At 39.4% G+C, this 22,997-nt stretch overlaps 2 protein-coding genes across 3 annotated transcripts; both read right to left on the reverse strand.

The window, feature by feature from the left end:
* Positions 1–275: 275 nt before the first annotated feature.
* On the reverse strand, positions 276–5,534 carry mmp19 (matrix metallopeptidase 19). The gene is made up of 9 exons (XM_084732110.1): positions 5,333–5,534; positions 5,142–5,227; positions 4,255–4,385; positions 2,856–3,068; positions 2,521–2,766; positions 1,596–1,718; positions 1,259–1,423; positions 912–1,039; positions 276–791 (listed from the first exon to the last, which is right to left on the reverse strand). The coding sequence occupies exons 1-9, from the start codon at positions 5,423–5,425 to the stop codon at positions 561–563; spliced, it is 1,416 nt and encodes a 471-aa protein (XP_084588236.1). The 5' UTR covers positions 5,426–5,534; the 3' UTR covers positions 276–560.
* A 4,928-nt stretch (positions 5,535–10,462) lies between these two features.
* On the reverse strand, positions 10,463–21,961 carry suox (sulfite oxidase). 2 transcript variants are annotated; one of them, XM_084732097.1, is made up of 6 exons: positions 21,639–21,961; positions 19,987–20,044; positions 17,714–17,784; positions 17,180–17,351; positions 14,502–14,771; positions 10,463–12,555 (listed from the first exon to the last, which is right to left on the reverse strand). In XM_084732097.1, exons 3-6 carry the CDS (start codon positions 17,770–17,772, stop codon positions 11,332–11,334), a joined length of 1,725 nt encoding a protein of 574 aa, XP_084588223.1. In that variant the 5' UTR covers positions 17,773–17,784; positions 19,987–20,044; positions 21,639–21,961; the 3' UTR covers positions 10,463–11,331. The 2 variants fall into 2 exon arrangements, with proteins under 2 accessions (XP_084588223.1, XP_084588215.1); XM_084732089.1 differs by lacking the exon at positions 19,987–20,044.
* Between the last annotated feature and the right edge of the window lie 1,036 nt (positions 21,962–22,997).

Consider the following 22,997-nt stretch of genomic DNA (forward strand, 5'->3'; position numbering starts at 1 on the left):
TCTCATTATTTTGAGAAACTAATTCAATATTTTGACACACTAATTGGCCTAACACAGCTATATCTGTTGGTATCAGTGAATATGTTTTCACAGAATATAATGTAGATTGTTCTCCCTAATATCTGTATCAATCTTGGTGCCAAAACTCCAGTTTTGATACAAACTCATTATTTTGACATACCAAGTCATTAGTTTGAGAAAGTTCTTTATTATTTTGATAAAGTTTCTCATTGTTATTTTGATAAGGTCTCATTGTTTTTGAGATACTATGACACACTGACACATTAGTTTGAGTCACTTAAGTCATATTTTGAATAAAACTCTCTTTACATGATCTTTTTTTCCAATGATACCGGCAGAAAAGGCTCCATAAAATCAGATCCAGTTAAGTAAAATCAATTCTCACTCTAGTTTTTATTTTTTTTTCTCAGTGTGTTGGATGATAATTCACAATCAGTCATTACTGTTGAGGTTGCCTGGTTGTCAATGCCCGAGGAGAGGTGGAACCAGCACCCCCTGCTGCAGACCTCTTGGTCCTGCTGCCCCCTGATGGTCGACCTCTAGCATCGCATCCAGCGCTCTCTCTTGCTCAGTGGGTACCCTCTGTCGACCCTCAGCCGCTCATTCACACGCCAGTAGTCGTCTCCCTTGAAGAAGAAGATCTTGCCGTTGGTCCAGGTCAAGGCAGCGTCTGGACTGGATGGCACGCCGGTGAAGAGCATAGAGAGCGGTTTGGGGTAGACAGTTAAGTCAGTGTACTTCAGCTCATCCCACTGCCAGTGTTCTGAACCCTACAGACAGAGAACACAGAGAAGGGATAAAGAACTGAAGATTTCTGCAAGAAAAAAAAGATAAATATGGCCACAGTTATGTTTGAATACTGCTGCTCTTCATGTTTTGATCATATTTACCTTGATAAAGACCAGCTTCTTATTCTTCTCCAGATACAAAGCTGCATCAATATTAGGAGGGATCCGTTTCACCTGTTTTGGGAAGCCATAGTCCAGCACAAAACTGGTGTATCTCCACACTTCATTGCCTGTGACCAGAAACAGCACAAACAGGAGGACGTTTTGAGTATCACTCAGTTCACATTTTGTTCCTCACATTCTTGTGATTTATTTTTTGCACCATTTTGTGTATTTTCTGCATCAATCTATAATGGGAATATTTGAGGTAAAACACAAAATTCAAGGTGACAATTAAAAATATAATGGAGTAAGACACATATAACAAAAGTATTGGACAATGACTGTACCTTTTAAAAAGTAGGTCTTGTTGGTTCTTTGAGAGTGCACAGCAGCGTTCAGATTCCCGGGGAGTTCTTTCCACAGCCTGTCGATTCTTATTGGTCTGTTGTGTCCCATATCAGAGATCGTCCACACGTAATCACCACTGAAAGCAAAGGTTTTCCTCCATGGACCTGGTTAAATAAATGGTGAGTAACTAAGCTGTTTGTGACACATTTTGTGACCCTGTTGTTGTCCTAAAAGACCAGTGTCTTTCTATAATGCTCCAGTATTTATTGAGGTGTTGATGCCTGTTTAGAAAGCCTTGCACTCACAAGCTTTAACAAAAGCAAATCTCTAACTTACCTAACATGATGGTGTCCAGTGTGGCAGTGCAGGGGTCAGGGATGCTCACAGCATCATGGCTGCTTTCTGTGGGCAGAGTGACTGTGGGTGTTGGACTGGTGAAAGGGTTGGAGATGCGTTTGCCTGTAAAAAAAAAAAAAAAGAGAGAGAGAGAGAGAGAGAGAGAAATTGCAAATAATAAGATGAATGCATTTATGAAAAATATACATGACTGATATAAATGAAGAATATCTAATGAGTCAGTAATATGCTTCTAATTTATATTTTAAATCAGGTACTAATCATTTAGATGAATGATGTAAATTTTCCATGATAGTTCATGTGAATAAAATAACAAATGCGTGTGGCTGAAGACTTGTTGGTTCAACTTGATATCTACTGAATGTGTTTTCTCAAGTTCTGTAAACTTAATGCACAAGGTTTTATAAATTTCAAATATGATTTGAAACTAATATTTCGGCTTATGTTCATTTAACTCACATTTTTAAGTTGAATCAGCTCAAAAATGATTTACTGATTAACTTTATTAAATTTTTTGTTTGCAACCTGTTTACAATAAACTGTAACGGCCACTCTGCACTGCTCTATTGCAATGTCTTGATGCTCACCCTCAACATCAGATTTATAGTATCTGCTGAGCGCTGATCACAAACCACAAATGGGACTAGTGTCCTTCTCCTAACCACTCTAGTGGGTAGGAGAAGGACACTAGTCCTTCCTGTTTTCTATGATGTCAGTGAGACTACAGCCTCATTAGGAGGTTCACAGTATACATCTGTTATTATATCTGCAGGTCAACAGTTGCCTGAAGACACCACATCAAGTGTCAGGTCCAGTCAGAGGTATTGATTCATGAAGATTCCCAATAATCAATACCAAACTGACAGGTCAGATTTAGTCCAGTGGGCCTCCTTGATGCACTCACCATACAGCGCCTGGATGCCTCTGATGTCATCTGAATGCAGCCTGAACTTCGCACGGTAACCAGAGTAGACTGGCGCCATCAGAGCGCTTCTGAACTGAGAGTGACCCAGGCCGAGGGCGTGTCCGATTTCATGGGCTGCTACAATACGCAGATTAGTACCATAATATGACCCCTCAGTCCAGAACTCGTCCTCGTCGAAGTGGACAATGCCAGATTCTGGTGACTCAGCATGGGCCAGCACATGACCTGCAGGGGGACAAATAAACAGTTTAAGTGAGTGTTTCAGTGGACCATAAAGGCCCAAAAGCAGTTTGTGTTTAGAGAAATAAACTAACCAGGGCCATCAAATGGGACAGAGCAGTAGCCATCTTTTTTATGGAAGGAGATCTTGATATCTGCTCTGCCATAGTGGATCTCTCTGAAGGTCAAAGCAGTCACATCACTCCAGTACTTGAAGGCAGAGCGGATGGCATCCTGCACATCTGTCTTCTTCATGTCCGGTGTGTAGTTGTAGATGCGGTAGGTCAGACTCCTCTTTCTCCAACGACCTGCAAGAGGACAATCCTTTTTTATAAGTCACTGCAACAAAACTGTCTACATCAATAAAAGTCTCAAATTTTAAAAAGTTTTGAAGACATCTTTGCACAGAACGATGTGTTGATTTTGTCCTCCATCACATGCATTAGAAGTGCTTTTGGAGAGGAAAGACTACAGCAAAAAAAACTGTTTCAGTGTTTATAGGGACACCTGAGAGGACTTCTACTGAATTTTGTGATTCATGACCTTCAAAATCTTGCATTACATACATTTTGTCAGCTCCCCATAAGCATCAGAAACTGAACAGTAAAGGAATATTTAGTCAGTTAGCTAAGAAAAGAAAGATTAATCTGAGACTTTTTCACTTTATTTTGTAGTTCCTGTTCAAGTCAAGTGGGACCCATCAATGTGACAGTGGTGAGGAAAAACTTCCTTTTAACTGGCAGAAACCTCTCAAGCAGAGCTAGGTTCTGGGTGGTCGGCTATCTGCCTCGTCCGCTTCGTCGACTAGTTTCCTAATTTTTTTGTTTTTATCATCACATAGGAAATAATCATATCTAATAATGCTCTCTTTGAGTGTACTTTAAGCAGGGTTTCTGTGGGTTTTAACAAGTTAAATTTCAGACTTTTAAAGACATTTTTAAGATCATAATGAATGCAATATAAGACCTATATCACATCCTTACTGAAAAAAAAAACTTTTAAAAGTGAGACTTCAGTTATAATGCATCTTTCTAAGAGTAAAGTTAATCTAATCAAGTTAAGACATTTTTGGGCCTAAAACTCAGATGATTGGATTTTAGACTTTTTACAGACCTGCAGAAACCATGTTTAAGGTTCTTAACACTGTTACTTGAGTTGAGTTAAAAAAGTGCTTTATATCTTTAGCAGTCAAGACTAAGACTGTCTTTAGAGATTCAAAGATTTCTTCAAAGCTTTAAAGGTTTCTAAAAGTCTAAAAAGTCTGAAATTGAACAGATACTGTTTGGTGATCCAGACCCAGGCAATTTGTGACAAAATGCCATCACAGTTAAAACTACAAACACTTTTAGTGTTGTTCACACAGCAGGACATGTGGACAGAGTAGTAAATCTGTGCTGCTTAAGAAGCTAACAGACCCATAAGAAACTTCAAAGGGTGTGCGAAGCAAAAATACAAATAAACTACTTTCTGACAGTTTTGTAATTCTTAACTCACCCATCACTCTGTATCTGTGCTGTTTCTTGTTGAAGGGGTCCTCCATGCCACAGCGCGGCTGTCTCATCACGTCCAGAGTGGCTTCATCTAATTCTCCAGTAGGTGGCAGATCGTTCACTCTCTGGAAAACCCTGGAGACAAAACAAAACATATGCAACACAACAATGTTGGAAAGTAACTTAGTACATTTACTGAAGTACTTCAGTACAGTTTTGACATACATGTACTTGTACTTGAGTATTTCCATTTTATGTTACTTTATTCTTCTACTCCACTTAATTTCAGAGGTAAATATTGTTCTTTTTACTCTACAACATTTGTTTCATACTGATGGTAACTGTTACTTTTACATGAAAAATTATACGCTTTTATGATATAATGCAGTACTATACTGCTAATCTACCCATTCAAATTCAAAACATGTAATATTGGCTCCATATTGACTACAGCACTAAAATGCATGTATTGAATGAATCCGTTGGTCCACAGAATAACATAATTAAATATTACACAATAATAGAATTAATTGAGAATAATAGTGTTCTCCATAATGCATACTTTTACTTTTGATTTTTTTAAAATTACTTTTACTTTACTTTAGGCTTTAACTACATTTTGCTCTTAATAGTTCTATAATTTTGTTTCAGTAACATTTTGAATTCAGGACTTGTGCTTGTAATAGAGTATTTTTATACTGCAGTATTTCTACTTTCAAGTGAAAGATCTTATCACGTCCTCCACCACTGACAAGGAGGGCTGCTCACATCTTCCTCCACTGTATCTATTGTTCCAGCAGACCCTCATATAGTTCTAACACGTGCTTTGGTGTTAATTCATTGTTGGTAGCTGCCTGTGAATCACCTGGAACTGACACTAGTCTGTTTTACCTGAGAGCTTCAATGATCTCCTCCAGGTGATGAGGGTCCTGCGGATCAGCAGGGTCATTCAGGTACCCATACTGCTTCAGATAAGCCTGTGAGTACAGAGACAGACAATAAAGCTCTCACACAGGATACTGTAGTTTTTATATGTATACAGTTTACTTGTTGTTGAGAGTTGAGATTATAAATCATCTTACCTTTGCTTCATCTAATTCTGCCCACTGCACCACTGCACAGATTGCTCCTCTGAGGTTGAGCAGCAGCAGCAGCAGCAGTCCTGTGTAGTCCATATTCAGGTTTTCACAAAGGGTTTCTGACCCAGATATTCAGGGCTGACGCTCAATGTCTGAGAAGTGCTCAGCAGAGTCCCACAGCAGACTCTGTTTGCTCTGTGAGCGCCCCGGCAGTTTTTAACACAGCCCGGCCGGTGAATGAGTCAGCCCTGTGGCTGCGATGATCCATCTCTGAAGAATGAGGAGGGTTGCAAGAGCAGCCAGCTGACCTCAAGCCAACATGTCTGCTGTTAGACTGTACAGCTGCTCAGAGAGGACGTGGAGTTCCAGCAGTGTCTTCAGACTGCACCACTTTACAGGGCTAAGCTACTGTTTTACTGTCTGAAAAGGGTTAGTTCACCCAGAACAAAATTATCACTCTAACATTTACATATTCATTGAGGGTCAGTGTCTTTTTGTTGATTCCAAGGTGTTAAAAAATACTGTATGTCCTAAACCACAGAAAGTATCATTGCTCTCCACCTCCACATTCCTGCCATCTCCACACCTATCTCACGCGACACAAATATTTATGTTTACTACTCAAATTGATTGACCCATCCATGCTCACAGGAAAGGACGTGTCCACACTTTTTTGACTGGGGTGACCCAAGGCTCATGGCATGAAGTAGCCGAGCATTAATTAATCATTTCTTACATCTATTTTAATTACTAACATTACAGTATCTTACAGTTTCTTCCATTCCTGTGTTTAAAATTTTAGATAAATGGTCCTACGAATCACAACAAAACAGAGAGGCAACATACAAGTATAATATTGAGCTCTAATCTTTATTCTTTAAGACCTCAAAAGAACTCGTACCTTCTTCGTGCCTCTTTTCTCAGGCTGTGACAAGCCTCAGTATTACACCATGAAAAATAGTTTTATTTTTATGATTTACTATTTATTTACCTATTTGCTATATAGTACCAATACATTAAATTAACCTTGTAAAAAACAATGCACATTTAACAGCTGGTTGAAACTTAAGTCCCACCTTTCACTGGACAGATAGCCAATCAATATTTGAGGATAACGGGGTGGTACCTGACATCCGTGTTGTGACATATTCCCAAGTGAAACAGGATAGGCAGGTGGGACATAACTTCAGGAATTTGATTTGAACATTGCTAACTAAAAAATTAATCTTCCCTCTGTGCTGCTAAAAGTTGAAGACTGAATGATGGGTTGATGTCATGATATTATTGGTTGAAATTGGTTGCTTCAAGTCAGCATAAGCAAATGATACATTTTGTTTTAGAGGATGAAAACATGATTGCATTTTTTTTGGCACAGGTTCTTTGTAAATATATGCACAATTTGACTGAGGATGTGATCTAAAAGGGTAAAAAGAGCACATTTTGTTTCATCTCGACTTCAGGTCAAAGAGCAAAGATGCAAATAATGCCTGATGCATTTTGTCTAAATTTGGAAGAGGCTGGTTGATGACTCAGTTGATTACTTATGGACTCTTACCAGGAATTCTTGTTGCTATTTCTGATTTTATCTTGTCATTAAATTTAATTCCTGTTTGTTTCCAACTTATATTTATTTAGTTCAGAGTGACAGAAGGTTGATATAGTTCTCTGAAATTCTCACACTGTGAAGTCTTGAAACTTTATTGGGACACTTGTTTGCATCTTCACAAAATTTGGGCTAGGATCACTGTTGTGTATGAAACTGGCATACAAGTTACGGTGGCATTAGCCGACAAAACTGCTGGTCCACATCATGAATGGTGGACCATCAGCGTCATATAGCTGTAAGATACCTTACAGACTTCATCCTGAGACAACACACTAACACTGAAGGCTTGTCTTTGTATGACAACAGTGTCTGATGGGCTGTGGACTAAATCCCAGCTGCATTACAGTAGCTGTTATTAGATTTAGCAGGATTTTAGTAAAGAATTGCTCATACAGACAATCAGGTCAGGACCTTTCTTGTATATCCCTTTGATCATTTTCACAGGAGGTCCTCTGGGTGATATATTAAGCCAGCCCACACATGCTGCACATTCCTCACTGTATCACAACTTACCACACAGAAATTAAACCAAGGCTTTAGTGCACTGGTTTGCATTCACCACCAATGTGACACAAGTCTCTGTATTTGCTGACATTGAGAGGAGTAAAACTAAGTCAGCTTCCTTCTGCTTCCCATCTACTGTGCATGTCATTGTTGTCACAGAAACAATACTACAGACAATGAAAATAAAGGAACAGAAAGAGGGAACATGAAAGAAGAGGGCTTACAGTAGAGGCTATTTTGGACGAGGCTGTTTTTGACAATGTTTGTCATTTCTTCTGCTGACTTTGCTTCCTTTGCTTTCTGTCATTTCTCATCAGACTTTATGAGTAGTGCATTATTACTGTTAGTGTGCGCACACACACGTTCACAGCAGTTTCAGATGTCTGACACCAACAGAATATATCCGTTTTCACAGCCTGGATCAAATGCAGAACCATAAAACAATGTGTTTCAACGCAATTCTGCTTACTGCAATTTTAGTCATTTCTGACTCACAGACAGATCAGAATTTAAAGTTTCTAACAAACATGATTGCCAAACAACTTCCCCGCTGGGTCAGTAGCCTCGGGACACTAATAAACAAATGACTCCTGCAAAATTTATCATGCATGGAAACTCCTGGAATATAAAAAAAATATCTGTCCATTTCAGACGCAGGAGAACATGTTTATCTGTTTAATCCTGTTCAGGGAATAAGGCCAGGCCACACGTCAACATGACAACATCATGACTCCCAGATATTAAGAAATCACACAGATTATGTGACTTAAAGGATAGACAAGTGTAGTTTTGGACTAACAACCCGTGCAGATTATACTATATATTTTAATCACATTTTATTGCACTTGGTTTATATCTCAAACCATTGTTTGTCTTGACAGCTCATCTTTTACATCAGCTGTTCACCTTCCTGCCAGCTGTAACATCTTTATTCAGGATGCAATCTCTGAGTCACTTCATATCCTGTTTCCTCTCACCACATCAAGGAAGCACTAAGTAAGAATAGCAGGAGAAGATATCTGAAAACCTTAAAACATGTTTTACAACCCGAAAAAACGTGGGTGCCAAAGACAAAGGAGAAGGAAAAGACCAAAGATTTTAGTTTGGTTTGAATATTCCCCTTAAAGGTGGAGTAACTGCTTGTGGAGGAGGTGATAGTTGAGTTTCATTCTCAGGTTGTCAAATACAGACAATTTGAGGTTGGTGGAGCGGCAAAGCTCAACATTCGACTATCTTTCTCCAGATGCCAGAACTCCCAGTCAGCTAACAAAGAAAGGTTTTTGGTCTATATGCAAAAGTACAAGGAGAATTTAAATTTCAACCATACTGTGTATGATAATATTTACCTCAAAACTCTAATGTTTCTGCTTCTTCTGGTTCATACTGTAAAAGATTCTACATGTATATGTTTTCTCATTTAAAAACATTTGTTCAGTCAGTGTGTGCATATACAGCATATCTTTTACAGGCAGTTTAAATTTGGGTATGATTTAAACAGACTAACTTACAGCACTTTTACAATTAATAATCATTTTTATTCTTTCCTGTTCAAAAGGACCTTTGAAAAAAAATTTGATTAAAAAACTGCAGTTCAGGGATGCTCCCATAGCTCAGTTGGTAGAGCATTCGCCCCATGTACTGAGGTTGTTAGTCCTCTGCAGCGGTTGCTGGTTCGATTCCCACCTGTGTTCCCTCTCTCTCTATCCTCTTGCCTGTCATATCTTCAGCTGTTCCTATCCAAATAAAGGCAAAAAGCCCAAAAAACAATCTTTAAAAAAAAACACAAAAACTGCAGTTTGACTGCCAGTCAGGATCTCTAGTTCACTTGATTTTTAAGTCAATGCATTTAATCAGTGGAAAAATGAAAGCACTCCATTGTATTGTTATTTTTAAGCTTATTTCTTTAAAGTGTGTAAGATTTATGGCAGAATGTGTCAGAAACGGAATATAATAACATATAATATTATAAGTAAGTTTGTTTTCATTGGTGCATAAGCTCCTTTTCACCAATTTGTGCTTGTTACCTTAGAATGAGCCTTTTTTAATCGACAGAAGGTGCAGGTTCTCCTCCATGGAGTCTGCCAGGAAGGGAAGAGTAAGATGAGGTGTTTGCAATCTGAGAGGTACTCAAACTGTTGTGAAAGAGATGTGATCCTTTCTGAAGAAGAATTAGGCTGGAAGTATTTTAGTGTAAAATTAGAGCTCTTTATTCATCATCTTCAATGATAATGTACCTTATACACATAACATAGTGTATACAAGTGCTGATCACAAAGCTGCATAACAAAAAGTCAGCTCTGACAGATTCAACTGTCAACAGGAGTTGAATGAATTAACATTAATATTACTGAATATTTCCATGACCCTGAAAAGCAGGGTTTATTTTGGAGAAGCTGTGCAGTCATTTCAAAAGTTCAAAAAGGCAGGTTGTTTAGATTAACACAAATTCTACTACTTCTTCTCTGCTCCTAAATCCTAAATCCTCCTTACAATCACCTGTATGCCAAAGCACATGAGGTCAAAACTGCAGTAAAGAAATGTGCAGACCCCTGCAGTGTGTAGTGTTGTGGCATTAAAACAGCAGCTAACAGCAGCAGCTAACCTAAGCTTGATCTCCACAGTAAGGTGTGGTACTTCACACTGTCTGTAAACAGTGGGGGACACATCCACAAACTGAATGGCAGACAGGCTGAGTGTCATTTCAAAAATCATGATTCCAGTACCCTTACGGTGACATATTTTCCCCTACTTCATTCGATAGCATCATGTGAATGGAGGCATTTCTGAAATAATCCTTCTGCATTTAATGCATTTATTTTATCAGCTGCCTCAGGCACACAGTATAGCCATACTTTCGAATGTTGTGGTGGCATCTGGGTCTACTGAACTGCCAACCCCATTAAATACCCAAACTCAACTTGATTGTATGGTTTTTAGCTGCTGCAATAGTGGACCAATCACATGTCACATTAAACAAAAGGATACTTGCATTGAGCGGCTGTGAGGAAAACCCTCATTTTTTCTAGATCTGGGTACCAAAAGATTAAATGCAGGTATCGCTTGACTAGAAAAGTTTTTCTAACTATTTGGTACCGGATTATTTCTTTGAAACCTTAAAGGTATCAAGGACTGATACCCAGCCCTAGCAGACAGAGTTCACCTCAGATTTACAGACTAAATACAGGCATTGATAATCTATAGTAAGTAGCTGACAGCTGCTTCTTGTCAGTTTCTTCTCCACTGCTCAAACTTCTCCCTGAAAAAGTAATCCTGTTATCTTCTCAAAAAGGTTATCAATCAGAAAACCCATAGCTGCAGATAAACAAATGCTCTCAATGTTTTAAAACTTCCACATTGATTACATCAACTCGTGGTTCTCTCTAAAGTAAAATGAACACCTTATGCAGATCTAGTAAACTTCATTTAAAGACTTTATAATAAATTTAATATTCTTCTACATTTCAATTAGATATCAGAATATTATTTAAAATTATGTTATTAAATTATGATGAATGTTAAGTAATTCAACCCTTTTCCTATATTGTGCGTACTTTAGCATTGAGAACATCAATACTAATTACAAAAATAAATGTTATTTTTTATGCAGAATTACATGAATCACGTCACTTTAGACCAAAGTGTAAGTGAATCATCACTAGACAAAACTCAAGACATTTTGGTTTGGTCATTTACAGCCTTTAGCTTTGTTTCAGCTATGTAGCACTGAAAATCTTTCAAATCTCACAGGCAACACAATTGTATAAATACTTCAAGGCTGTGCGTCAGAAAAATACTATACTGTTATACTGTTCACTCTTCCTGTTGAGTGAAAGATTCCTATTCCCACTCTGATGACTTTTGGATTTTCTGAACGTGGACCAAACCACAGAGTCTATTCCTCACTCTCGTCCTCTCTGATCTTCACCTTCACTCGGTGCCACGCGTTACTCAGGACGCCCCTCAGGTTCCAGATGGGAGGAACTGTGTCCGGCTGCATGTTGTAACTGTTGTCCACCGCCTTGCAGACTATCTCCAGCTCCTGAGCCTCAGGAGGAAGTGGAACCGTCACCTCCCACAGCTTCCAGGCCCAGGCTCGTCCCGGAGGGGGTGATGATTCAGGTGCTTGTCCCTTCTCGCTGCCCTTCAGCTGGGCCACCTGCCACGTCTTTCCTCCGTCCACAGAGACGTCTATGCGTACCACCTCTCTGCCTCCACCACTCCAGGCGTAACCCTTCACAGTCACCTCTTCACTGCTGCGATCGACCATGGCACCGTCTGCTGGCGTAGTGATTGCGGACTGAATGGGCAGCTCCTGAATAGCCGGGGCAGACTTGAAGTCCACTGTGTCCCAGTCTGTTCCGGGGGAGAAGCCCTTGTAGTCGTTCTGCTGCCAGTGACTGCTGCTCTCGTCTGCACTCACCACAATCTTCCCCAGCCATTTAACGTTGCGAGCGCCCACTGTTCCTGGGACCACGACACGAACGGGGTAGCCATGATCAGCAGGGAGATCCTCGCCATTCATTTCATATGCCAGAAGCACATCACCTTCCTCGCTCACTGCCTTGTTTAGAGGGATGGAGGCGCCGTAGGTAGTCCCGGTCACATCTTTGTCCAGTCCTTCAAACTGTATGTGGCGAGCCCACTGGGCCACTTCTGGCCCATAACCAGCAGCCAGCAGCACGTCCCTGAGCTTTGCACCGCTCCATGTAGCGTTACTGATCGCAGCGATGCCCCAGTTCAGTCCCTTAACCTGCTTTACTTTATTCATCTCTGAGCGGCGGTTACCAGCACACTGCAGCGTGGCGGTGATGGTGTGTTTAGGGAATCGAGTCTTCAGCTCCTCTAAAGACAGCGTCAGCGTTCCTCCAGGAAGACCTTCAACCTGCAGCTGATAAGAAGCTGGGTCCACCTGAGGGACCGGCAGGTGGTTTCTTTTGAAGAAGATGGCAGACGGGGTGATGTAGCTGTCAGAGAGCAGCTCAGGAGGCGGCTCAGCATTGAAGGGCTTCAGACTGTTGATGCGCAGGACGGGGTGACGTTTAGGGTCAGAGGAGTAGGGGTCAGATGACTGAACAGCCTGCTGCTTCTTCAGGTCTTCTGCGCTCAGTATGCCAACCTTGTATTAACCACAGACAAAGGTTTTATTAGACTACATGGGACCAACTCAATGCCACGACTAGGACATAGTTAAGAGTTAGTGCGTAGTTAATCACAGTATTACTCAAATTGCAATATGGCAGCAAAATTGTCCCAGCTTACAAATCCTGTACATGTTTATTTATTTATTTTATTTTATTTTTACCAGATTGTGCAGGCCTAGCCACAAACTATCATGTTTTCAGTTGATTTTTTCTAACTTCATCTCAATTATCATGAAATGCAAATCAAATTTAGAGAAAGACTAAGACTCCACAGAAGAAAAACATCACCAGAGCATTTTTCTCTATGACCACTTGAGGGAGTGCCAGTATTTGGTCTACAGCCGTTAGTTTTCCTTAGTGTACAGTACACAGTAGAGCTTGTCATGTATGTCTTCAGTGATCACGTGCAACACAAACAAAAATAAATTACAAGTTCATTCAAGGATAAATTCAATTGACATCCCCTGCTGAATAGTTGCCATAGGTTATCTCAGTCTCTATTTCTCAAAGATACAGAAAACATTTTTTTCATGGATTTGTTTACTAAATATAGATGCTTAAGGGGGCATTACTGTCATGTATAACACGACTGAACTGCACTGCAAGCTAGGAAGTTAAAGCACTTTAAGGAAATAACTGATAAAAGTGAATCTAAGAATGGTGTAGATTTAAGATTTTTCCATTAACCTTCATGGCTGCACAACTTCTCAGACCCAAACAGTTAAGAGCCACACATCAAGTACGCAACACAAGCTGCTTTCTTCCACCTTTGTAAAATGTCTCAAATGCATGGCATTTATCAAAATCAGACACTGAAGTCCTCGTACATCCATTAATAATATCTAGAGTAGACTTATGAGATTTTTTCTTGGCCTACTTAAGACAGCAACAAAAGGTCTCTCAGCTTCCTCACAAGATCGAAGAAGTTGTATCACATAACACCAGCAGAGACTCGACCCGATACATCAGTTGGGAGATATTATCAATCAATATCGGTTTATATGTTGCCCAAGCTCTCTTTATTTCATCAGCTGGGGGCACAAATCATTGACCTGAGAGTAGTTACCAATTTATGATTTTTAAAATACCTAACATCAACTTTATTGTCATATTAACATCATTACCTGTGTAAGTGTGTGAGAGTGTGTGTGTATGTCCTTTACATGTAATATCATGTCTTTTCTTTTCTGTTGCTGTTTTTACTGCCTTCTAACATGTACAGAAATGATGTGCATTTTCACTAAACGGAAGTTGAAGATGAAGTATAACCATATCTCAGCTCACAGTGACCTTGCTAAAACTCGTGTGTGCAAGTGTGTGCAAAACTACAACAAGTACAGTCGGTGAAAGTTGAACCAGAAAGTCTGTAAATTGAGGTGGATGTTTACAAGACAGACTGGGCAATAATTTTACTGTTCGCCTCTTTTTCCTCTTCTAAATTGGTTTGGAGGTTTTCTACTCCATTATTTCTGTTTCATTTTCCAGCCAGAGGTGTAACTTAAATGTCTACACTACATGGCATGGCTACAGTGTTCAGCGCTCGGGGCCAGTTCAGATTTGTGTTGAACACCGTGTTTGATGGAATTTGCTCCATCCAGAGAAAATCTGCTGAAAAACCTTTTTTCCAAGGTAATCCATTGTTAATATTGCACCTACAGTTCACTGGTTTCACAGTAAAACTTTTTTCCTGTGTCATCACAAGACACCAGCAACAAAAATGTAATGTATGAAAAAAGTATTAACAAACTTATAGTAACTGTAGTCAATAGATATTTTATTTTTTGATCTTACTTGTGGTTTCAGACAATGATATTGTGTGTTGTTGTTTGCAGTTTATGTCTAACACAAACTTTTAAAGCCAGACATAAAGTGAAGCTCATCCTTACATTTGTCATTCATTATAATCATTGTGTTGGCTCACCTTATATTCTGAAAGGATTTCCAGCACATGTTCCTGGTTGTGTACGGCATACAGCGCCCAAAAGGGTTCAAGGTCCCCACCTGCCGCCAACATGATTTTATCCCCCCCGGGATGCATGGCCACAAAGTCAGTGATGTCATACACGGCACCTTTGTAAGTGACCCACACGCCATCTTCCAGCGAGCGGTGACTGGTGACTTCCTCCTGGGTGAAGACGGGCAGAGTCGAGGTCTTCTCTATGATCTGCACTGTGGCGTCTGCCTGCTCAGCCTGAAACAGACAGAGGAGAGGAGACGCCAGGTTTGTGATCCATCAAAAAGGACATTTAAAAAGAGAAAGAAAATGAAGTGCGGTGTGGAAGACAGTTATTTACTGTGAAAAGAGAGTGTTGCAAAACTCAGTACAACTGTGACTGATTTTGGATTTTTGTGTGATCACTTTACAATTGTAAATATTGGTCACTATTTAGGGCTCCAGTCTTACAGCAGTGGCAGTGTGTGTTCGCCCCCAATTAGCACATGCCCACACTGCTGAGCTGAGTGTGTTGACCCTTATGTGGGTAGATTATAAATATCTTGCCATCTCTCACCATTATCTGAACAGTCTCTGAAGAGGACACACAGACTGAAAGGCCTACAACATCATGGAGATACCATAAAAGAGAAATACAAGAAACTCACTGCTGAAAGACAATCTATTTCTCAAGTCTCTTATTTCAAGATCTCACCAATTAAAGTTTCCACAGCAAACCTTCAAACTGTCAGAGATGAGATCCCTTGGCTGACTGGATCTGGAGCCTGCAACGGACAATGAATGATCACTCTGGAAGAGAAAACTTCCAGCCTCTACGTAACAAGAGTTTGGAGACGAGAGGACTGACTGTTGAGGGCCCCAGACCATCACCACTAGGATCTCTATAGAATCTGACCTCGTCGTTTTCAACAGTGAGATTTTTGAAATAAGAAAGCTTAATCTGTCTAATTTAAATTGATGTTGAAATCTCTGTTTCCCTACTTTCACATTTGGTCTCAAGATTTAGTCATAACAGGGCTGAATAACCCAGTATGTCATAACGCCATAACCATTTAGAGAAATGGGGCAGAACATGTAAGCGTTGTACCGCTGTTATCCACAGAAACAGGGCAGGATACATGTTGAGGTCAATTCCTCCTAATATTCATAACGCTGTTTGACTGCTTTTTCCCCAGAGTTGTAGCGGAAACAGCCTGGATTCACACTGATGACCATGTCTAAGAGTATCGTATGTTAAGGAACGTACTGGAGAAAGTTGCATGCCAGATAGGTGAGTGACATTTGTGGATAATGGGGAACAAAGAGAGTAAATTAAATCCGGATGAAACACCATATTTTAGCGCTCCAAAAATTGTTTTTTTATGAAAACTAAATACAGTGATTAATCTATTTACCCACTGAATATATGGATGAGGAAAAAAAGACAAAGGAAAAAAAAGGATATATGGGTGAAAGATTTTGGTTTTCCTTGTGGAGGAACATTAATGCACATGCAGAAGAAGATTGATTTTAAGATTGGAAGCAAAGGCAAAGAGGAAAGAGTCAAAGGAGGACTTAGAGAATGTAGAAAAACGTGAAAGCATTGAGCATTTGGAAAAATGACGCAGAAAGTAGAGAAAGGAAAAGACATGCAAAACAAATGCCATTTCATGCCCAAGTTTCAGACAGAATAATATAACGCACAAAAACAAATTTTACATCTAAGATAAAAGTTCCAGCCTTTCCACCAGCCCATACTGCAATACTGTGCTGCTGTGAAAGGCCTCAGCCTTAATTGTGCAAACACTGCATGTTAGTCACCACAGATGGCTTTTGTTAGTCAAGCAGCAGCGACATGTTCGTGAGTTGTTAATGATTTCTTTTTTACCATTCTTTGAGCCTTCCCATTAGTTGTGAAGGACGCAAGACAAAGTAGAAGCTTCTAACTGAATAAAATACACAATTCAGACATAAACCACTGGTACTGCCACCACCACTACTGCACAAATAGTTGTACAACTACTACAAATAAAAGCAGCTATAAAGTCTTGAAAAAGACATTTCGCAGCATCACTCTGTTAATTATTCACACATGTACAGAGGGGAGCTGCACTGCTGCTTCTAGTTGTTAATGTTTTCTCACTGGACAGGTGAGTTTGATGGATCTGTATATTATTTATAATATCTGAGTGGATAAAAGACATGTTTTCCCTAATTCTAACTTATGAAATTCATGTCCATCACTTCAAGGTGAAACAAACTCCACAGTTAAAGTTTGGTATATACAATATGAAGAGATAAAACATTCAGCTCAGCTCGAAACTCGACTGCATGTTGAGTCACATAAAACGTGGAAGTGAAAACTGACATTGGTCAGTGCCCTCGCTGTAAACAGCAGGCAATCAAAAAAGGGTGTGACTGAGAGGCAAATTCTCTCTTTCTAAATTTAATGTTATTAAACTGTTTCAATACTAAAATACATCTAAATTGATAAATGTTTGGTCTATAAACTGTAAAGATAAACTCAAATGCTTGTCACAACTTGTCACAATCCATGTCCTCATAATGTTTTGTTGGATAAAACATGTTTAATTGATATAATTTAACCATGGCACAATAAAAATCAAATTAAACATTGACTGTCACAGATCTTATCTCCTCCTAACCTTGTGGTGGTGGAGGCCATAAGCCAGCACCGCCCCAGCACCAGCCAGCAGTCCTGCCAGTCCATGTCTCCAGCTGGGACCGTAGGCACGCTGGTATGATCTCTGGTCCTCACTGCTGCTGCTGCCCCAGAGACGAACTGCACATGATGCCACTGCAGGTGCTGCTTGGTGCCTATGAAATTAAAAAAACAATATATAAATGTAACTTTTGTACACATCAAGCAGAGCTCACTGGGTCTCAAATTTAACCTGAGTGTTTAAGAATACAATATATACAATTCTGTATATTTAATTCTGACGTATTCACAAAGTGTGAGATAAAAGATAAACAGGTTATTTTGATCATGAAGATGTAAACAGAATCGTTTGGGAAATCTAATGAATTTGTTCCAACACAGTTAAGTTGTCCGTTTTTAGTATCCATCATTAAACTGAGACCTTTGACTGGGTGGAGCTCAGACCAGACAAAACATAACAACTCTGTCAGTGCCAGGCCAAGGACTTGGCAGCATATAAAATGTTACAGTACTGCACCTTTGAGTGTTGAGATGGCCTAATCGAGTCAGGCTGTGGCAGCGTCTGAGCAGCAGCATTGCACTGATGTTCTGCAAAGAAAAGTCATTGCACAGTGAAACAACACAAACAAGTTACTGAAGTTCCTTTAATTTGAAATACAACAAAAAACACACAGTGAAATACAACATGTGGAGTTCAAATATTTTTTTCTTTTGCCAAGCAAACTGTGAATGAACATATCTCCGTGCTGCCAACAGTGGAAAGTTAAAGGCTGCACACACCATCAGTGTGGCTATGTGGCTTCCTCTGCCAGCCAACCTAAATTTAAGAATAGAAAAGGGCAGGGGTCGCAATCTATTTCAATTCTGATTAAGAGGGATACAACGCAATTATAAAACGATTATGGATGCATCTGAGTTTTTAATTTATGCTCCCATACACCAGCTTTAAAGCCAGGACGTGCAAGTCCAGTATGTATCCATCTGGTTGCTGACACACAGCCATCTCCACCAAAACTCAAGAAGTAGTCCAGTTTAGAACGTGAACACGAAGCTCATGTTCATGTCTGTTACACGTTTCACCATCCATTTAATTCAGATGGAACATACAGACTGGTCTTTAAAAAAATGTTAGAGGAGATCAGGGCTGCAACTAGCAATTATTTTCATAGTTGATTAATCTGTCGATATTTTCTCGATTAATTTATTCATAGTTGTTTGGTCAATAAATGTGTTTTTTTTCACTACCTAATGTGATGTCCTCAAACATTTTGTTTTGCTCAAAAGGAGTGACGAAATCAAGAATTATCCACATTTGAGAAGCTGTAATCAGAGAATTAGCCTTTTTTTCTTAAAAAAAAAAAAAATACTCAGACCAATTAATTCATAATCAAAATAGTTGATGATTAATTTAATAATGGATTAATAATTGATTAGTCATTACAGGTCTTGAGGTGATATCATAATGTCAAAACCTGGGTTTTAAATTTCCACATTTTCTGACTTTTCTGCATTGATCACAGTGACCTAAGAATCAATTTTTACCCCCACCCCTAGAAAAGGGTCAGTTTTTTCTAGAGCAGTGGTTCCCATAACCTTCAGCCTGTGACCTCCTTAAAATGAAACCATGTGTACATGAGACCCCTTGTAACAAGTATTCTATATTTACTTTATTTACTTAACAGGGACAGTCCACAGCTACTTAGCTGCATCAGAGCTATTAGCTATAAGCTAATTTTCATCTGTAGTCCCCGGGCAGTAAACAGACAAAAAAATATATCTTCTAAAAGACACTATTATATAAAAACACAATTACATGATAGAATATATTCATGATACAACGGCTTCAGCAATAACAACAGCAAGACCATACAACATGAAGACACCACAACAATAACAACAACAACAACAACAATAAGATTTTGACAGTGTTAAGACACCAAAGCAAAAAAAAAAAAAAAAACTTACACCATTAAGACAGCACAGCAACAACAACAAAACTACAACATTAAGTAACAACAAGATATCAGATTTTGTCTTCAAGCCTTTAGGGCCCTGAACCCCAGGTTGGGAACCATACCTTCACAGCAAAAACATTTTCCAGCACAAAAGAATCTTCATGTAGGGCTGCTTTAGTAAAGAAAGTGTTTTCCCATCCAGATCACTGTACACAACTATCAAAGCCTTCAGCAGCTTAATGTTTTTAACAACTGGCCCTATTAATGTGTTTAAACTGAGCACTGAAGTCTTTAAGTACGTCTGACTGCAAGAATGTGCACATTTTTCAATTTAAGTGTAGCTTGCACAGACTGAACACAGGCTTTGTCAGTAATGTGTTCGGAGGACTCAGTGAACACAGCATGGAGTAGCTGGAGCTGCAGCTGAAGGCTGTGTACAGTCTAATATACAGTTTTTTTAGGCTACCAAACCTGCCCTGTCTTTAAAGTCAACGTCTGCTTCTGACCAACTGAACCTTTAAACTCTTCAACTCCTACCGAATTGACCAACCAGGAATGACTTCAGTCTTAAAAAGGAACCAACCAGCTCAGGGGGGAGTGAACTGAGGAAAGCAGGAGATTTCAGTTCTCGCTTTTCTAACCACAGAAATGTTCAGTTCTAGTAAACACTGACAGCTTGTCCAAAAACGTATTACCAGTTCATTGGAAAATGTAATTTAACAGGACTTTATCTTCTTCTGTTGACAATACCTTGACATTTTGACAGTAAGGACCAAATTTATGACTCAATAATGACTTCAACCTGAAAAAAAGAAAGGAGGCAAATGTCTCTAACCTTTCGAAAACATCTTTGGGTAGGGCTGTTTTAGGAGGAACAATCTCTGACTGACAAACTGGAAGGAGAAAGTACACAGTTATAACTGTTTATTGGTGCATCTGGCCTAAATTAGAGGCACAAACGTTCCATGGAAAAGAATATCAAATGACTGTGTCGTAATTTGCCATGCTTGAAAAAAGCATTACCTATAGGTCCCTCATAAAATGACAGACAGCATATGGACGAGCTCCCCTTTATCAATCAATTACACTTGTCTTATCACTCTCAACAGTGGCCATTGAGATTACTTTGTGTTATCTTTAACTAGTTTTCACTGTGCCGGCATGACGGCCAGTAGCCAGAAGAGTGCTACATTAACTCTGAGCGGTCAGAGGGTAAAATGATAATCTCATTCTGTTTTATGAAGTCGCACTACAAGAGAACTACTGCTCTTTCTGAATATAAAGGATAATGTAGAGTAATGGACCCATATGTCACCTTAGTGGACCTACAACAATGCCATGACCTCAGTTTGTTTTACTCATAACTATGCAGGAATAATCTGTCTGTTAACAAAAAAAGTCACAGTAAAACATGAATGGCGTGTACATATTTGACAAAGTTTGAGGCTTTTAAAAATGTAAATATCAGATACAGTTTATTGTAACACCAATATCACAACTAAGCACATGATCATAAAACAACTGTAGGTCAATCAGAGAATATATGTCAGTTATTTTAAAATTACATTACAGTTACATAAAATTACAAAGAGGCCATTGAATAATTGGCTTTACAGAGCACTTGCAAACCTGAAACACTTTTTTTTTTCTTAAAAACCACGTGGTTTGAGTAGTGCAAGTACTGCATGTGGACAACTTTTCTATAAAAAAAATACTCCCATGTAATCTTATTGAGCAGTGCAGGCATTACCCTGAACAGCATATTTATTGACCACCTGCCATTTTCTCTGACACAACTGCATGATGTTGAATGTCTGAGTCGAAAAGTCTGTAGAAATTAACTTTACTATTCACAGTAATTCATTATAATCATAGTCTTTGTCACAGCTGTAACGTTAGAAATAAAAGTAGCTCTCCCTCCAAAATTTGAATGTCTTTTGAAAATACTTTGGTCATAACTGCAGCATGTTTGGATAAACAGCTGCGCAATTTAGACATATCCTCTAATTAGCAGTCTGCCCTGGACGCCTCAGCTTATAGATCTATGGACACTTGTACACTAAAGCACCGAGACACTGTCCAAAAGTCTCCCGGGGATAAGAAAGAGAATCAGATAAGAATTTTCTTAAAAATTTCATTTTCATTTTCTTTATTGACATACTCGATGCTAGCTACGATGACCCTGAATGCAGCACCAAGGTAAACACATTTAAGACAGTCAATTCAAATTGATAATCTTAACGTTAAATAATGTAATAACCTTAGGCTGCCGTTTGAGGAACGTCTAAATAAATTAACGTTGCTACTTAACGTTAACGTTAAATCTGATGTTGTAACGTTTCGTCTTCATCACCATCATCATCCTCATGGCTAAGTTAGCTAACACTCAAGTTAGCAACTGATAGCCAACCTGTCTGACTTCAGCCACTCTTTCACATTCACGTGTTCATAAGTAGAAGAGAAACTGACTAACTCGAAACTACTCACCTCTGTTGTTTCAGTCGCCTTCTTGTATTCAGATGCTCTCCACGACAGACAACTGAAACAAACTACGTTGCGCAGCTCTCAAACGTTTCACAAACACTGACCGAGTAGCGTTCAAGACAACTAGCGTTAATACGTCTTTTTCTCATCTGGCAACCCAAAGCCTCTCCGCAGAACCGGCGAGGGAAGAATATCAGTTGCCCAAAGTAATCACGTCAAAGCACTTTTTCAAGGACAATTTAAAAAAGAAAAACAACCGTTTCGATGAGTGGTGATCCAGTGTTTTCTTAGAAGAGGAACTAATTAGTTCATGAATGTCAACTAATCGTTTATATAGGAGCCAAAGTACCCTATATGTTATTTGAGATATTATTTTATTCTATTTCTATAGGCTATTTGCCTACAGCCATAGTCTGCCTTTGACTTTGAAACTCAGTTTAACTGTATTCAACATTATTGTATTTTCTCAGTTTCTAATTAATGTTTATATTGATAACTTGGATGTTTTACACTAGGTATGTTTATTTTAGGTACATCAGCCTAGGAAGTTCTTTTATTTAGCTCAGAGCTTGTGTTTGTTTTTTGGGCTACTGGCCCTTTAAGGGACCTGGAGACTGGGTGCGCTGTGAGTTGCTTAGCAGCAGTGAACTGAGAGAAGCAGACGGCGGTGAATTTTGCACTGAGAGCATACAGTTTTCTTACCGTAGCTGAAGCTTTATTTCGTGGTAGAAGAGCAAGTTTATAGTTTAATAAAGGGAATATAGTTTACTCCTGTAATAGGATTTCGCCTGTGGAAAAATAAACAGTCGCCTGTTATCCTGTACATCGGAGTTCAGTGGAGTTTTTCCCTTGCTAGCAACGATAGCAACCTAACGGTACTTCAGCACGAGTAACGTCAACCAAGTCAGTGGACGCCGGCCGTCACAATAGTAAGAAAACTACTCCTAAGGATTATCCACGAACTACTGGAGCCCTGTGGGAAAGGAAATAAAGGACTTACCGTGAGTTGTTGAAGAGTGAAGAGGATGAAGGTAGGCGCCATCTGAGCCATTTCGATTCAATGGGATCATTGATGCTAACGTTGTGCTAACAGCAGCAAGCTAACTAAATTAAGCTAGTGCTAGCCAGCGCGGACCTTGTGTGTGACTGAAGTATCAGAGTGACAGACCATCGCGGTCATTTTCTGTGGCGGTCATTTCGGCCCACAATAGACGTTCAGTGACTTTCAATATAACCACCGCTGACAGTCAACATGAGCCATACAAAAACATCCAACGCAATGCCTGAGCCTACTGAACCTAGACAGGTTAAAGTCACAGTAAAGGCTCTTGAGGAAAAGTTGCGTCATGCCATCAACAAAAG

Source organism: Lutjanus erythropterus, chromosome 2, assembly GCF_056507025.1.
Source record: "Lutjanus erythropterus isolate fLutEry1 chromosome 2, fLutEry1.hap2, whole genome shotgun sequence".
Taxonomy (NCBI): Eukaryota; Metazoa; Chordata; class Actinopteri; order Lutjaniformes; family Lutjanidae; genus Lutjanus; species Lutjanus erythropterus.

Excerpts from the sequence above, each read along its gene's own strand:
- mmp19 (XM_084732110.1), bottom strand. The coding sequence starts at position 5,425 with ATGGACTACACAGGACTGCTGCTGCTGCTGCTGCTCAACCTCAGAGGA. Across the intron at positions 5,228-5,332 it reads CAGAATTAGATGAAGCAAAG|GCTTATCTGAAGCAGTATGG; the intron begins GTAAGATGATTT and ends CTGTACTCACAG. Across the intron at positions 3,069-4,254 it reads GCACAGATACAGAGTGATGG|GTCGTTGGAGAAAGAGGAGT; the intron begins GTGAGTTAAGAA and ends GTCCTCTTGCAG.
- suox (XM_084732089.1), bottom strand. The coding sequence starts at position 17,772 with ATGCTGCTGCTCAGACGCTGCCACAGCCTGACTCGATTAGGCCATCTC. Across the intron at positions 14,772-17,179 it reads ATGGCCTCCACCACCACAAG|GCTGAGCAGGCAGACGCCAC; the intron begins GTTAGGAGGAGA and ends TGTCTGTTTCAG. Across the intron at positions 12,556-14,501 it reads AAATCCTTTCAGAATATAAG|GTTGGCATACTGAGCGCAGA; the intron begins GTGAGCCAACAC and ends GGTTAATACAAG.